The sequence below is a fragment of the Desmodus rotundus genome, chromosome 11, assembly GCF_022682495.2.
Source record: "Desmodus rotundus isolate HL8 chromosome 11, HLdesRot8A.1, whole genome shotgun sequence".
NCBI classification, from domain to species: domain Eukaryota; kingdom Metazoa; phylum Chordata; class Mammalia; order Chiroptera; family Phyllostomidae; genus Desmodus; species Desmodus rotundus.
In genome coordinates this window covers 62,367,664-62,385,832 of record NC_071397.1, presented here as the reverse complement: position 1 = coordinate 62,385,832, position 18,169 = coordinate 62,367,664, and the positions used below count along the sequence as shown (strand labels likewise).

The 18,169-nt window shown below is 41.5% G+C and overlaps 1 protein-coding gene across 1 annotated transcript in view; it reads right to left on the bottom strand.

Annotated features, from left to right (window-relative positions):
* Positions 1–18,169, bottom strand: part of FIG4 (FIG4 phosphoinositide 5-phosphatase) — a 102,118-nt gene that overhangs the window by 20,595 nt on the left and 63,354 nt on the right. The window contains exons 20-22 of the mRNA XM_024551803.3: positions 16,369–16,564; positions 14,598–14,680; positions 10,383–10,469 (exon numbers count right to left, since the gene is read on the bottom strand). Coding sequence (XP_024407571.1) covers positions 10,383–10,469; positions 14,598–14,680; positions 16,369–16,564 — 366 coding nt within the window. The remainder of the gene's footprint in view (positions 1–10,382; positions 10,470–14,597; positions 14,681–16,368; positions 16,565–18,169) is intronic.

Here is an 18,169-nt window from a genome sequence, read left to right as displayed (position 1 = left end):
AAAAGCAATAAAGCACTTAGAAATAAATTAACCCAAAAATGTGAAAGGTCTATATAATAAAAACTATACAACATTGATGAAAGAAACTGAGGAAGACATAAATCAATGGAAACATATCCTTGCTCACAAACTGGAAGAATTAATACTGTTAAAAAGTCCACGCTACCAAAAGTAATCTATTAATTCCAATCTCTATCAAGATTCTAATGGCATTTTTTACAGAAATAGAACAAATAATCCTAAAATGTGTATGAAAGCTCTGAATAGCCAAAGCAAGCCTGAGAAAGAAGAAAAAAACTGGAGGCATCCCACTTCCTTATTTTGAACTATATTATAAAGCTATAATAATCAAAACAGTATGGTACTAGCATAAAAACAGACACATAGACCAATGGAACAGAATTGAGAGCCCAGAATCAAACCCACATGTATATGGGCAAATAATAATTGACAAGGGAGCCAATAGAGAAAAGGTCATATTGTCAATTAATAGTGCTAGGGAAACTGGATATTCACGTGTAAAAGAATGAAAATGTTTCTCTAACTTCCACCACACACAAAAATTAACTCAAAATAAATGTGAAACCATAAAACTCCTCAAAGACAACACAGGGAAAAGCTCCTGGAAACTGATCTTGGCAATGACTTTATGAATATAATACCAAAATCACAAGCAACAAAAGCAAAAATAAACAAATAAGACTATACCAAACCGAAAAGCTTCTGTGCAGCAAAAGAAATGACCAACAAAATGAAAAGGCAATCTACAGAAAGGGAGAAACAGGAGAAAATATTTGCAAACCCCTTATTTGGTAAGGGGTTAACATCTAAAAAATATAAAGAACTCATACCACTCAATAGCAAAAACCATATATTCCAATTAAAAATGGGCAAAGGACTTGAAGAGACATTTTTCCAAGTAAGACATATAAATGGTTAACAGGAACATGAAAAGGTGCTCGACATCACTAATCATCAGGGAAATGCAAATCAAAAGCACAATAATCTGTCAATGAACGGAACGGCTATTATGGAAAAGATAAGAGATAAGAAGTGCTGGCTAGGATGTGGAGAAAAGGGTCGGTACCCTTGCACACTGTTGATGGAAATGTAAACTGGTGTAGCGACTAAGGTAAACTATAGGTTCCTCAAGAAATTAAAAATAGAACTATCATATGATTCAGCAATATCAGCTCTGGGTATTTACCCAAAGGAAACAAACACTAACTTGAAAAGATACGTGCACCCACATTCATTATGGCATTATTTACCGTAGCCAAGACGTGGAAGCAACCTAAGTGTCTACAGGTGCGCAGCCATAAGAACGAAGGGAACCTTGCCCTTTGCAACATGGAGGGACCTTGAGGGCATTCCACTAGGTGAACTAGGTCATACAGAGAAAGAAAAATACTGTATGGTCTCACTAATATGTAGAAATAAAACAAAACAAAACCGCAAACTCATAGGAACGAAGAACAGATTGTTGGTTGCTAGAGGCAGGGGTGGGAAAATGGGTAAAGGTGGTCAAAAGGTACAAAGTTCCAGTTATAAGTTCTGGGGATAGAATGTACGGCATGGTGACTATAGTTAATAATATTGTATTGTATATTTGAAAGTTGCTAAGGGAGTAGATTTTGAAAGTTCTCACCACACACACACACACAGACTACATGAGGGGATGGAGGTGTCCACTAACCTTCTTGTGGTGATCATTTTGCAGTGTATACATGTATCAAATCATTACACTGTACACCTTAAACTTACATGTCATGTCAATTATATTTCAAAAAAGCAGGAAAAACATTTGAATTTAACTTTAAAAATCATAACTTTAGCCCATCCTACTAACATAATGTATAAATTAATAAGGTCAGCAACAGTTTGTCCACTGAAAAATCCTGAGACACCTGCCAAGAACTCTGAGTTGTTACAGCTAAAACTAAAAATAAATTATAGTGAAATAAAAACCTAACAAGCATTTATCATTTTCTTTGCCATTGGCTTCAGCTTGTTAATCCTGGCATTTCTCTTACTCCCTCACATTTAATTTTGCATGATATTCCTAAAAGAGGTAAAAATATTGAATATCAAATATTACTCATCTGTAACTTATGTTTAATGCTTACTGTATACCAGATATTGTGCAGCAGCCCGGGGATACAAAGGCAGATGAGCCCTGGCCTCGAGTAACTCAGAATTTTTGATTTGTTTCAGATTAAGAATACCACATGGTGGGTTCTATTTACCAAGGACTTTCTGTTCCCCCAGAATTGGGAGGGATGGCGGAAGGACGTCGACAGAACGCAAGCAACCCTTTCATTATGAAGACATAATGTGATTAATTTCCATGGTGGTATTTCTCAAATTTCTTATGAAACCATAAGGAAAACAAACAGCAATATTACAATATGAAACATGAAAAATTACTTACATAGCATTTAAAAGACTATTGGTGAATTTTAAACACAATTAGGACTTAATGGGATCTGTACTTTATTTTCAAAACCGTGTGTAAAAGCCCCAAGGGGTCATAAGTCACACATAGGATGGTAAAGCTACATTTAAATATAAAATTAAACTACTTTTTCATTTCGACCAAGAATATATCTTAGCTGAAAAGATCTCTCATATTTGGTCAGAGAAGACAGGGCCATGAATACATCAGCCCCGGGCAGACGTCTTCCCTGTGCACAAGGAACTGTTGTCGGGAAGCCATGGTGGCACAGCACGGGCTCAGCGACCATTCCATCTGCCCCAAGCCTTCCCACTCACCTCCCAGACACGAATGGATGATAATTGGGTAAAACAGCAAAATACCAAAAGGTTAAACAAGCAGTTACAAAGTGTGACTCTTGTATACAGAGCTAAGAAAACCCGTGAGTAATACCCCTCACACGGTCATACCAGATACCCAGATCTGTTCCCACAGAATTAGCCCGCTTGCTCATGTAAAAAACAAGGCAGTGTTTTATGAGCTAAAAATACACCGAACATCGTAATAAATTCTTCCTCTTTATCGGTAATTAAAGGATTGTTTTCCCCTTCAATGTGACCACAAATCTCCAGGAATTTCAAAGTACAAAGTAATCTATTTAACCTGGACCCCGTCGGAAGTTAAGAAATTTTACTTACTTGCTTTTTAAATCAAGAGCAGAAAAAAACCAAATTACTGAATCTGTTTAATCTAAAACCTATTTAGCTCCAAAAAAATCATCTTAGATGTCCCATATTGCCACAAAAAACCACCTGAGCCCCCAAATCTGGTTTGTCATGCATTTCCAATCCCGGTGCCCCTCCACCATAATCTGGCTACCAAAGCTAGAAAGCTGCTGCCTCTCACGCGTTCTTCACAACTAATCCACCACCGAGTTTCACCAAGCCCTGCAAGTCTACTTTTACAAAATAACCCCCTTCTTTATTTCAATTGCCAGTAGTACTCCAGTCGCTTTGCTCTCTTTCCAACAGATATGTTGATTATCTCCCTGCCTCCAATCCATCCTCCACGCTAATTCCAGAGTGACCTTTCTGAAATGCAAATATAGGCCCATCACTCCCCTGATTAAAATGGGCTTTTAATAAAATAAGGGTCACTCTCCCTCACTCAGCATCTCATCCTGATCCTGTTCCTACTGTCTGTGCCTCTTGCCTCTTCCTTGATTATTCCCTGGCATTAGACACACAGAATTAAATATGGGTCTCCAAGAGTGGTGTCCGGAGCTTCTGCCCTATGCCCTCTTATCCTCCTTCAACCAGATAACTTCATCTGTCCCGTAGAATTCACCTCTGCCCAGGAATCTCTGATTCGTATTCTTCCCTGTAGTCCCACAGCCTCCTCTGCTAATACCTTCATACCTCTCCACCACCTGGAATAATGACAATGTAAACCTGGCAAGGCACACCCTCAGAGGCACGGGCTTTATCTCACTCAACTGGGTCCTGTGAGCACTTGACCTGGCACAGAGTGAGGAGCCTTCAATATCTGTCATTTAGTGCCTTTAGTGTCTCTTACCAGTTACACCTTCCCTTATAGAGATCTATGTTCCTCAAACAACAACAAAAAGCCATGTTAAGGGGGGTGGGTACTTAAGACCTCCTGTGAAACTTCCATAAATGGTACGCTTTGTAGTCACCAAAATAAAACAGGCAATACACTGAATTACAAAAATATGAAAGTCATTTTAGATACCTTAAACTAACAACACAAGCACCCACAATGAAATTTACATTTATTGACTAGAAATTACATTTACATGCTAGAAACCTTGCAGGACAGCCCTCCCTGAAAGTTTCACCAAATGCACCATTCCATTAAACTCACCTCGTGTAACAGTATGCAGATGCTTCTGTGGATGATATTCAAACAAAGAGGCGTCCACTTTATCTATGGCTTGTTCATTTTGACTTTCAGCTGTAGCTTCCTGCTACCTCCTTTCCTTGCATGCCATCCCAGCTCTCAATTAGGTCTCAGTAACAAGAATGTATTTTCTAGGGCCTACATTTATTTTACCTACAATGAATATACTGCAGAAACCTCTCTCGTCTCTTCCTCTCCCCTTTTCTTCCTGACCTCTCTCTTCTCTTTTTCTCATTATTCCCCACAGGAATTACTCACACATACTTTCATTCAATCAACAAGCATTTATTAAGTGCCTAGAGGCCAGGAATGGAGCTGAGTTTTTAACTCATGTGGTTCCAGAAGAGGTGCATTCATACTGAGGCAGGAGATAGGAGTGAGGAAACTCCCGCAGTGCCTCAGGGCTAAGATAAAGGACATCCATATAGGACAGAGACCCTGTTCTAAGACCAGTTGTTCCTACTTTCTGGGAAAGTGCTAAATCGTGGTGAATCATGACTGCTCCTTTGCAGAAGATGCTGCGTGACCCCTGCTTCATTACAATAGCATTATAATAAATTAGCATTGTGGGACCCCTCTCCCACAATCAATGAAAATCATGAGAGACCATATGCACAGTAACTTAAAAGTAATGTAACTACTTGTACATGCACAATAAAAGCCCGCCAAAACTAGCCAGGAAATATCTGCCCTGTAAGAATAGAATCCCTCTGGCCACCGAGGGTCAATCTCTGCTCAGAGCTGACGCGCTCCTATGTTCTGTGGAGTGTACTATTGCTAAATAAATCTGCTCTCTCTCTCTCTTTCTGCTATAAACTCTGTGTGTTTGGTTCAATTCATTGTTTGCGATCACCAAGAACATGGTTACCTGTGCGCACCTGTGACTATTACCCATAGTAAGGAAAGCACTTTGTATGGCAAATCAGTACACACGTATTTATTTGTGTGTACTGATGAAGCTACATTTATGCACAGAAGCAAATTTTCATGAACTAAGACTTAACCATACTATACGCAATGCACGGAAACTTTCTACTGGACTCAGTCCAGTTTTATTGCATTTCCCTGTGTGGAGGCCTACTAAATTAATTTCCTGACCCACTAAGGAGTCAAGAATTACAGCCTGAAAAGCACTGTCCTGGAATACATGAAGGAAACTGGTGTTTTGGAGGGGCTACTGTATTTTAAAAATACACCCTGGAGGGGATGGAGAGGATGGTGAGGGAGAAAGGAGGACAGAAAAATAAAAGAAATGGGCGGGGGGCAGGGGAAGAGGTGAGACAGAACAAGCTAATTTAGAAATAGAAAAGATATACAGGAGCCCTGGCTGGTGTGGCTCAGTGGTTTGAGTGCCAGCCTGCAGACTGAAAGGTTGCTGGTTCGATTCCCAGGACACATGCCTGGGTTGCAGGTCAGGTCCCCAGTTGGGGGCGTGCAAGAGGGAACACACTGATGTACCTCTTGCACATCATGTTCCCTCTATTTCTCACCCCCTCTCTCTAGAAATAAATAAATAAATAAATAAATAAATAAATATTTTTAAAAAGATATACAGGAAAAAGGTTAAAGAAAAAGAGAGAAGAGTAAAGGCCAGAATGAAAAAAGCAAAATAGACTGTGGAGGTGATTGCTGGGGGAGAAGAGGTCACAGCCTCCTTGGCTGCGGAGATGTCTCCTATCATCATCTCCCACCTGTGGAGGGAATTAGCTGATTAATCATTGATCCTGGCCTCCCAACTGCTCTGATCCTTAAGCCTTTAAAAACTGCGCTCCCCGGTGTTCGGCAAAGATAACAAGAGTTACCCATTATGGCAGAAATCATTTGGCCTGCAGCACAGAGACCAGAGCATTATCTGCGGAGGACTAGATGAAATCAGTGGGCTGGGGGAGGACCGCCACCGTGACTCCTGTGGAGGTAGCACACGATTGAAAACACTATCATGAGAAGGAAACAAAGTAGAGCTAATCATGGCTATTGTGTCACACTCCTCTCTTTAGTGTAAAAAGTTGTGCTGATTCTGACTGTGCAAGAGCACCCTCAGATTTGTGAAACACTTCCCTGACAGAAACTCGTACCCAGGGGCGTTCATTCTAAGGTCAATAAAGGCTTCTTACAGGATGTACTTTAGCAACAAATTCAACCTCATGGTCCTAAAACATACGTATTTACCTTATATTACATTTCAGCTCATCCTGAGCTGGAGAAATTCTAAGGTAGACACTATTTATCCAAAGTATGTGTTATATTTTGAACCATTTCTTAGAGGTAATTTCCAAATAACTGAGACATACTCCTGCAATAGGTGAGCCACAGAATAGCAGGTACTAATAATATATGTGCTCATGTTCTTTTTAACCTACACTGATTGGCATTTGTTGCTTAGTTTAAAACTCCCAGAGAACTGGTGGGAGTGTAAAACGAGAACGGGTTGGCCCCACCTGCCCTTGCACAGCACCCTGCATTCGCTCACAGGGGCAGGTGGAAGCAGGCTAGAAAAAGCAAAAAAAGGCTAAAACCTTGGTGTGCTCATTTTTTTCTTTTACCAGAAGGCAGCAGGGGAAGAACAACAACAAAAGGAAATAAGAGGGTGCAGAGAGGGCTAATGAGCAGAAAACAGCATAGGGGAAGAACTAGGGAATGTTCAGCATTTGGAGGGGGGAGGATGGCTAAAAACCAGGGAGACACTGGGTTAGATGGGCTTCCAGGGATGCTCAGGGGGCCTTATACAGACTCTGACAGCAATGGAAGGGATTGGGGTGAGGTAAGATTCAGTCCATTTCAATAAGTACTGACTGAGTCCTCAGTTTCAGGAGCTATTCTGGGGGTAGCAGGGGACACAAAGAGGGGCTGCCCTCGGAGAACTTATGACCTATAACCTAGTAGGGGAGCAATACCCTAAACAGCAGCAATGTTGTTCTGTGACGGGGAAACAGCCTCTGCACCACGTCATGGGTGGAGCAGGGTGTGCCTGCCCAGAACGCACGTCCTCATTCGGGACAACAGACTGGGTTCTGGGGAAAGAATAGGGTATATTACCTTAAAATGTTTTTTTTTTTTAATTCAAGATCTACAGAGCAGGAATACCATGTCTGCACAGAGATCATGCCAGAGAATCAAAGGGAAGAATGTTCACGCTGATGATAAGAGTTTCTACCACTGTGGTTATAAAAGCAGGGGTAACACTAGGCACTCAGAGCTTAGTGACAGTGAGCCAGCCTGTCCGACTCGGATCTGGAGGGCTGTTTGACCTCTGGCAAGTTCCATACTTCTCTGCGCTCCAGTTTCCCTCTGCAGAAGGAAGGTGACGGCGAGATAGGCTCCACATGGAGTGAATGCGGGTTAAGGTGCCCGTGTCACCCGGAGTGCTCGGTAAATGTTGGCTGAGGTTCCTTGTCCCTGGTCACCACCCGCCCACTTGGGAACCGGTGTGAGCCGCAGTGAGGGATCACTCAAACAAAATGCAGCTCTACGTGGGGCGACAGCGCAGACCTCCACAGGTCTGGGTTTAACATCCACCTCTAAAAAATGTCCTGCGAGACCGTGGGCGAGTGTCCAGCTCCCCCATCCAGGTGTCTGCACCTCTGCGGTTGTACTTACCTCACATTTAGAAAAGCAATACCGGTTGCCTCATGATTGCAAGAAAAATTGGTCACATTATGAATTACCCAGAGATGAGTAGATACATATGGATATAAACTTAAAAAAAACTTACTACCACTTTAAAATCTACTAGAACCTAAAATATAACTAGATGAGAATTTCAATAATCTCACATAAATCAAAATTCTCTTGGTTTTGTCAGAGCTTGAGACATGTAAAACTGTATTGCTGGTATTTTAAGAACCTAGTTACAGTTTCCATTTTTAAGTGAACACCAATGCACAAACACAGACACACACAAAAACAACAACACTCTTGGGCAGTTGCCATGACAACATAATGCCGAGCCTACCAGGCTCTTTGTTATCCTGCTGAAGATGTGCAAAAAACCACTCATGTTAGATTCTTTACCAATTAAATGGAAAGGTTAAAACAAATCTAGATCCACGTGATTTTGTTATGTGCTAGAACTCAGAAAAGCAAGTAGTAAATATTTTAAGAAAAGAATTTAAAAGTAATAACGGCAAGATCAATTATGAATCAAAGTAGTCCCCACGTTAAAGAAAATAGGAAAACGTTTTTCTTTTATTTTGCATGCTATATTAATTTCATCACCTTCTCCTAGGCTGTGCCATACTGTCTTAATGGAATGATCAATTTGTGTAATACAATTTGGTTACCAGAGTCTCTTATTTTACTAACACATTCAAATACTTTCCTTCTTTGGCCACATCATATTTCAATTCATTTGGGAGCCCATACTTCCGCATGCTCATTAGATATAAGAAAGAAAAACTGCCTCTAAATTAATGAGTTTGTATGTTTTTTAAACAGGGAAAACAAAGAAAAAACAGTGACAGGGAGAAAAAGAAGGGACAAAGGGCCGTTTTGAAGGCCGTGGTAAAGCACTGCCTTGGCTTCCCTCCCCTCCTTGACCGGCCCTCTCCACCTCCCTTGGAGTTTCTCTCCGTCTCAGCTGTGAGACCAGACCCCTCAACACAGCTGTGGCTCTTTTCTCATCTAACTCCCCTTACTGAGGTGCTCTCCTCCGTAGTCAGTGGCTTTAATCATCACCCATGTGCATTTACATCCCCAGAAGGCTCTCTTCTGAATTCTAAATCAGTTGACTCAACCGCTTCCTAAACTGGCCACTTCGATGCTACTTTAAAGGCAAACTGGATCCTCTGTAGTGCTCCTTACCCTGGTAAATGGCAGCTTTGAATGGTCCTAACACAGGGACATACAATACCTATCTGCTAAATGAATAAATGAATCAATGAATGAATCGATGAAACCTGTTACACAAACCAAAACACCTAAGGGTTATCCTTGATACGGCCCCCTTCCTCTTCCTCCAAGATGAGTCCGTATCCAAGTCCTGCCCATTTCGCCTCCTAAATATTCCCCAAATCCATCCCATTTCCAAACTCCTCCCAGACACTACCCTCTAAGGCACCATCTTCCCCTGATTTACTACAACAGCCTCTTAGCCATCAGTCAGGAACGCGCAGATGTAGCGCACAGTGACGTTAGGCAATTAGCGTCCATCAAATAGTTTACTGATGAAGTCGGTCAAGAAAAGGGAAGAGAGCCTTTACTAAATGTCAGCTCTGTGCCAGGCACTGGTCTAAACACCTGCTACATACCACCTCCTTTAATCTCCACACTGACCCACTGTCTACAAGAAACTCAACTGAGCGCATAAGCATCAGAGAGCCTCTCCTGGTCACAAGCTTTGCTTTGTTTGGTCCAGTGAGCAGAGAATCACGACGAATATGAAGAAAATGATGATGGTGATGATCACATTTATTGAGAACTTTTTCCAGACAGTGTTCTAAGCACTTTGTATTCACTTAAGCCTACCACCCTCCTACAAAGCAGGTGCGATTATTGTCCCATTTTGCAGATGTGGAAACTGGGCTACGCAAGGCTTAAGTTACTTGCTCACGGCAAAAACAAACAAAACAAAACAAGAAGTGGTAGAGCTGTGATTCAGGATACACCACCAGTACCATTTAAGAATTTACTAAATACCTGCTTAACTTATAGCAAGTTACAAGAACTGGTGAGGACACACAGTTAGAAGAGACCATCCCATTCCTGCCCTCAAGGGTCTTACGTTGAACTTGAAGAGCCTGTCTGCAGGGTCAGAGCTATTTTGTCATCCCACCTCTACCCAGTGGAGAGAGGCCTCCTTCCACGCCAATCCCACCTCCGAAGGGTGCACTGCAAGCACAGTCAGGGCTGCCAATCTCTTCCCCACCCTCACAGCTATGGTCTTCCTTGCATAAGGTGCCAGGAGGGGATGCCTCAGTGCTTATACTGATGTGGTGACGAGATAACATTCTCCTTACAAAGTGTTTTTTAAAAAGCACTAGGAATGGCATGACCACAAGTGTTTTTCGTCAAGGTCTAATCCAGTACTCACAGTTTTATAACTCCATCTGGGCACCTGGAACAGAGCTGCTGGCTGCTCTTGTCTGGTCTGTGCTGCCTCTGGCCCAGCTGAACGAATCTACGGATGACAATAGATAAAAGTGAGCTACCGAGGAAACTGCTTGCAATAAATTCATTCAGCAGATCTCACAAAATGGAATGAGCTTTCAAATAACAACAGTACCATATTGTGCCATGTATAATGTGCTCCTGTGTATACTGCACACCCGCATTTTTGGCCCAAACTTCCAGGAAAAATATCTTTTGTTTTAATTTTTTAATTCAATTTTTAATTTTATTTATACTCAGAAACAATACCAATGATCATATTCCAGGGTATTATTTTGCAAATGGTTATCATTATTGCTTTTTAGAGTTACACTTTTGATGCATAAGCATAAATAAAAGAGTTAAAAACATTCATGTAGATACGGAATTAGTACTACCCATGTATAATGCACATCCTCATTTTTCCCTCAAAAATTTGGGCAAAGAGTGTGCACATACACGGCAAAATATAGTACCCTTTGTACCACAAGACTTTACTTATAAACGGTTGCCTAATTTTAGAGTGGGTTGGTGAGAAGTAAAGGAGGAGGGATTTAGCTTAAAACATAAGTCAGAACCACAGCTATAAGAATGACATGAAATGTGTACTTATTGCATTTCTGTTTATTTAAACACAATAAAAAAAACTTAACCAGGATGTTCCTGGAGCCAAACAGCTGATCTTTCAGGGCCTCACCCATCTACAGGTGACTTCAACAGGAAACGTGGGGAAACACTAAGGGCAAGGACAGGGCTGGGTCAGGCAAGGGACCTGTCTCCGGAAGCAGGGATGCTGCTGGGAACCTAAGACATGGACTCAGTTTCCTTAGGACCACAAGAATCCCCAAGCATAGTCTGGTCACTCCAAAGAGTACTTTCAATCGTGAGGGGCTGAGGAGACCACCTACTGAGCACCACTGTATGCCACCCCTCCTTAGAGAAGACTGGGACAACACTAAGCCAGTCTTAAATTTCAGAGCCAAAGAGAATGGCCCCAGGCCATGCCAGCGGGGTACCTGTGAGGGGCAGAGGGCCACCAGCTTATTTCTCAAGAGTACACCTGTCTGAAGTGTGGCTGGCAGCTTTGTTCTAATGTGCCCCAAGAAGGTGCCAGGGCAGGATTAAAGGGCTGATTCCCTTTTCACTGTTCTACTACTTAAAATAGTTTCTTTTGATGACTATGGACTTTTTTTATAATTTATTTTTTAATTAGCTTTTTTAAAGGTCAAGCAAAGTGTTACAGAAACTACCAATTATTAAATCATTATGGTGCTACCAAAACACTTTAAAATAAATAGCTTACTTTTATCCAATTTATCTTTACCAAGTGAACATTTTTGATGCATTTTTTAAAAGAATGTCATATAACATCTAATATTTGTACAGAACTTTAAACTTACAAATCATTTGCACAATCACGGTCAGAACTAAAAAAAAAAAAAAAGATTTGGCCAGGGCTGAGGCTTTGAGGAAGTCAGTAAACTTCTGGGTGTGGTCAAGATAGCAAACAAAAGCTATCAGAAAATCTGAGGGCAAAGGAAGGTGCAGAGAATAGGGCTCGGAATTAGAACAAAACGATAAAACCACGAGGTGTTCAGGAGTCTGAAGGTGGCTGAGGGTCAACACAGGAAAAACAGGCAGGCGAACAGGAAGCTGGAAGACAGGCTGCAGAAGCCAGTTCTGGCTGCATCGCCTCCCTGCCCACACGACGCGGTGAGGCAGCCCAGGTGGCAGCTTTGACAGGCACGTCAGGCGAGGGCACCGTGTTTACATGCACTAACTTTCGTGAGTCTAGCCAACTGGGTGCAGAACAACAGTGGGAGAGGGCATCTCACCATACAGGGCAGAACTACGTGGGCTCTCGCCCTGACCTTGAAGCTCTGCTCTCTGGGTCAGAGGAGCCACAAAGAGAGCCCCAGGACCTAGCTGGAGCAAGACGGGGTTCCAATCAGTCCCTGGACATCTTTGGCCACCCCCTAGCACAGCTACCCAATGCGCAGATATGATGGAGGGAGGCTTCCTCTGCCTATAGCAGTGCCCATGACAGATGGAGAGGGGAGACACCACAACTGCCAATAGGGGGGTCTGACCACAGGAAGGGGACACTCGCAGAGAGAGGAAGAGATGGCCAGGCTCCTGCTTCTCCCCTTTCCCCCAGGTCTGCATGATAAGCAGAGGCAGCTGACATTATCAAGAGAATAAAGAGAATGGCACAGTCTAAATCACAGATACCCAAGAAGCACAGGAGAGGTCTCCAGGATGTCACTGAATGGCTCTTTCTGTGCTCTCAGCCTATGAAGAGGGATGATGACATCTACTACAGAGTTGTCTCAAGAACAGATAAAACACTGAAGTACTACACCCTGCAAAGGGTATAACGTACCCTGTTGACCCAAAGACCCTGTTGATGTTCATAATAGCGAACACAGAATCTTATTCCGAGACGAGGGTCCCTCCTCCCCTGCAGCAATCTTTATCCTACAGGCCCGCCCTTGCACCCTTCTTAGACTGTTTCCCAGGGCTGCTGTGGCTGAACAAGGCCCTATCTCACTCCCCAAGGTGGGAGAACTGGAGGTGCGCCCTCAGGGGCAGTCAGAGTAAAAAGGCTCCAGTGAAAGTCATGCCTAAAGCAACTTCTAGCTTAATTAACACAGCCAAAATGTCAGCCCTTGACATGTCCACTCATGCCCTCTGCAACAAGCAGTCATATTACTCAGTCACTAACCCCAGATAATTCAGTCTTCCAGCCCACGTTCCTTACAAAGGCCCACTTCAGCTAATAAAGAGTAGCTACACTGTTGTGACCATGTGATGAAGAAGTGAATGCAAGTCTTTGTGCTAAGGAGGGAGGAGGGCGTGGCTGAGTTCTGAATGGCCCACCTGGGTTCTGGTAAGACAGGGATGCAGTCACACCAGTGCTTTTGCAGTCAAGAAATACTGTGCATTTTTATATTTTACATATTATATCACAGATCTTACTACTAGCTCAAAGTAAAAAAGGTGGCAATATCCAGTATGACGAATTCCATACATGAAACACCCTCCTTAATAAAGAACGGACGATCAGTGCTCACTTATGTTACAGTGTTTACATATGCAAACTTATATGAATGAAGGGTCTCATTATAGAACTACCATGACTCTATAACGAAAGCCTCTGCGCTTGTGTTTCGACTGGAATTCCCTTTAGTGTCAGTTGTTGGAGAGCTAATGTTTGCCACTGAAATTCACGTTCACAGAAATATACTACACTTTCATGGAACGTTGCTTTAAGGGGAATGGTGCACGCAGGTGATTTCCAGTTTGACAGAATTGTCCTTAATTCTCTATTATCCTTGACTTTTTAAGGGCTGTACTATAATGAGAATATGTTCTATCTTACTGTTAAAGTCTAATCACATATGCTTTAGAATTTTCTAAGACAGTCCTTTGGATCCTGTAAATGTGAATTTTAGCATAATAACTGCTAATGAAATTATATAGAAACAGTGAAAAAATAATTGTCTTCTCAATGCATGTATTAGGCTGAGGGAGTATTTGCAGTGGTCTCATCGGTTTCTTCAGGATTTCCAGGTGAGGGATTCTTTTGTGAATCTGGTAACGACAAGTTTGCTCAGAAAAACACACATAAATAAGCAAATTATGCCCGCGATTTCAGGGAATGGCTTTTGGTGGCGCCTCTCCTTTCAGTTAGATCTACCTCTCAAAGGTCTTTAACATTTTGAATTGGCACCTAACACCATGGCTCCCTTTTTCCTCTTCAGACACTGTTCCCACCAGACCAGCAGCCCAGAGCTGAAGTGACTGCAAGGTCCTCAGTGGGCAGTATCTCAGGTTTGTCTGTACCCAATATCGAGCATTTGTTACTGCAGAGCTGTGTTAGTGCTTAAGTCTGCAGCTTCTATGCAAGTGGTGAAATACACGTACGTATGATAAATTTTTATCATGAGAGACTCCAAGAGTCTCAGGCAATAGGCCTTTTACCTCCAAATGTAAGTCAGTGTTTCTGAATTTGACCTTCTAAAATGCCACTACTGTATTCCAGATAGAATTCATTTCCTTCTGTATTGACTATTTTAATTTTTGAAAAGTTAAACTAGACATAAGTTATTGTAATAAGACATTGGCATTTTGTCTCAACCTCTACATAGTAGTTTACCTGGAATAAATGGAGAGATCGTCCTCTGAGAGGCCATCAAAGAGGTTAATGCCATATACTTCTTTCATGGGCTGGACCATGTTCTGTGGTTTAAAAAAATAAAGGGAACCAGGAAGAATTTTTAGACATCTAGCATATTACTTATTTCCAGAAGTGAAGAAAATGAACCTGTGACTTTTTCCACAAAAGAAATCACAATGTTTCTTGAATCTATGAGGTCTGTCCAGAAGGTATCCAGCCATGTAATATGAAAAAGAGACATTTATTAAAGAAGATACAAGATACAAGAAACACTGTACATAGGAGAATGATGCCTCAGTCCCCTTCAAAGTAGGCACCTTGGGACCTCACCCAGTTGTCCCAATCGCCATCAGCTGCCCCATCACATTTTCCTGAATCTCATTGACAGTAAGAAATCTCTTCCCTTTCAAAGTGATTTTAGTTTTGGGAAAAGTCAGAAGTCATAGGGCACCAAATCTGGGCTGTAGAGGGGCTGAGTCACCTGGGTGATTTGAGGTTTTGCCAAAAACTCTGTACGAGACGTGATGCATGAGTGGTGTGTTGTCGTGATGAAGCTGCCAATCACCGGTTGCCCATAGCTGTGGCTTCCTGCTCATCTGAGTAGTTTCCATGCAGGAATGTTCTATCTTAACACAAAACTTGATGCAGATTTGTTGCTCTCCTTGCTCAGTCATTTTGACTGTGACAGCCACACAGTACACATGCTCACTCAGTGGTGTCTGCCACCCCCACGGACAGGTACAGTGAGGTCGTCATTGTTCATGAACGTGCATTCCAGTCCACTCTCCTTGCTATATCAGTGTCACACAAACTGTTCTCTTTACGTTAACAATGGCTGGACTGTTTCTGGATAGACCTTGTATTCATTAAACTTCTCAGTTAATGTTTTTTTTTTTTTTAATTTCATTTTATTTCTACTAAAAATAGTTTGTTTTAGGGTAAAAAAACTGTTAAATAATTACTAGTTGATTTAGTATACTACAGGAGTTAGCAAATGCTTCTGAAAGGGCCAGATAGTAAATATTTTAGGTTCTTTGGGTCATACCATTTCTACAGCTACTATGCAATTCTGCTGTTATAGAGTACAAAAACGGCCACAGACACATATAAACAAATAGGCATGGCTGGGTGCCAATGAAACTTTATTGACAAAAACAGCCACCTGCATTGGGCCAATTGCTTGTAGTTGGCCAGCTCCTGGAATAATGGATTCAGTTCTTGTATCATCACATTTTATTTGCCATATTGACCTCTAATGATTTCTCACTATTTCTAGAAATCAAATTTCCCCTCAAAGCTGATTTGGTTCTTTTGTTGTTTACTTCCCTTTTCCCCCCGTGTAATATGTTGATAATACCAAATTGCACTGGGGCCATGCAAAGGTGGTGAGGCCCAGGCCCAAAGCCTGAATTCCAACATTGTGCTGAGCAACGGAATAAATGAGCCTGTAAGAGGATGGGCTGTTCAAAGAGGAACAGGATTCTCTTAACAATTCTAAAGTAATAAGAATTTCACTGTTATACACGGGAGCAAAACACCACTTTTATTTCAAAATGAAGCCATTTTCATTTTGTCTGTCTGTGCTAAATGGATTTCTCTCTGCAGTGCCCTCGGGCAGCACACATTAGAACGGTGTGAATGGGAGAACACAACCTTTCTTGCTTTCAGCCTTTTGACTGAAAGTAGAGTTTTAGAGATCATTCTCCAGAGCCCTGTGCTGGCCCACACAAGCCCCACCCCCAACAGGCACCTCGGTCACTTTGGCACTGTCTCCTGTGTCGGTCATCTTCACTGGAGTGGAGCGCTGGGAGACGGAGCCCTCGTCTTCCCGGTCGGTCCCAGAGTCATCCTCAGAGCTGCTGGACACAGCCTCCTCGCTGGGCGGTGGCGGGGCGCTGGCTGCCGTTTTCCGCTGCAGCACAGCTTCTTCTCTGTTGCTTTTGTTTCTTTGGAAAGATAAATATGAAGGTGAAGCATCTCTAAACAGAACCCTCAACACTCACTGTGCATCTCTGTCCAAAGCCTCCGTCCTAGTAAAGCATGAGACCATGACCGTGAGAAAACGAGTTCCTGAGTTCAAGTTGTGCTAAAGGGAAAACCTTAACATTTTACAATGTATAACAAGTACTGACCTACTGTGAATTTAAACTGTTATAAATTTTGGAAATAAACCTGTATGTTCGTGTAAACCAGTGCAGAAAAGTCTTATTGTGCCTTTCCTTGGTAGCCAAAATCAATATTTTCAAAAATATATGGTTCAATAAAAGACCATATGTTTTGAGATATTAGTAAAATCAACCGTAACTTGTAAAAGCTTCAAGAAAAGGTCAAGAGCCAAATCCATGTATATTTCCTTCCCTTCTATGTTTTTATCAATCAGTTTCAGCTGATTATTTCTACCAGAGTAATGAGCAACTGATGAACATGAGCTAAATTTTAAAATTTATTGTGTTACTGGTAAATAATTATATTTGCTGAACATAGCTTCTAATGGTAGGAAATAGATGGGGAGACCAAACAGAAAGAACTGACACTTACAAAAGCATTTACTTGTATTTTAGTTCCAAATTTGAGAGTAGTAAGAATATTGTTTTTTTAATTGAGAAAATATTTTATAATTTTTAGTTTTTATGAAAAATGTTTAATACTTCATTCTTTGGAAAACAATTATCTACAAGGGACTTAAAATTCATAAATATTCTGAAATGTTCTAGGAAAGGAAATTGCCATACTCTGTGACCACGGGTTAGATATTATAGAAGATAAATTAGACTTTCTCTGACTTTCTGCAACTAAAAATTTCAAAGTTAACAGCATTTCTGTGCCATACACTAATATAGCTGGTCATTTATGTATCTGTCCTAGGAAATCCTTGAATTCTAAACTCCTGAGGATCCTTTCTTTTAAATTCCTTAGCATCTGGTCCTGAGCTTAACGTGTTGCTATTTAAAGCCACTGTTAAGTCATAGAAATAATGTGTCTGGAAAGGAGTAATACACATCCCACTGTATGAATCGCATGTGGTTAAAACCCCATTAGGACCCCATACATGCTCCTAAATATAATTCGGACCCTGTCTGCAGCCAGTCAGGGATTCTGGGTAGGGTCTAGGAGAAACCTTATCACTGGGATGATTCAAGTCAGTGGCAGAACCAGCGGTTCTTATTGCTGGAACACAACACATTTCCCTCCAGTCTCTAAGCACAAAGACGTAAACATGGTTTGTCTTCTTCCCTGTATTACTGGGTATCGTAACAGTCTTCCCCGAACCATGTTACAGTAATACACAGAAAATCTATTAATCTCCCTCTCTGAATACATTTGCTTTAATGTTTCCTCAGGATGTGAATAAAAATAAATACTACAAATAAAACAAAAAATAAATACTATGAATATGAATTTTTACCTAAGTATTTTATGTTGAGGGAAATAGAGGATCCTGAGCTATTTAAAGGACACAGCACATAATATCTGCTACCTGCCTTTATATCTGTGATATTCCTAACTTAAAATAATAAACTGCCCCATGTTGCGGAAACTCCCCTAAATTC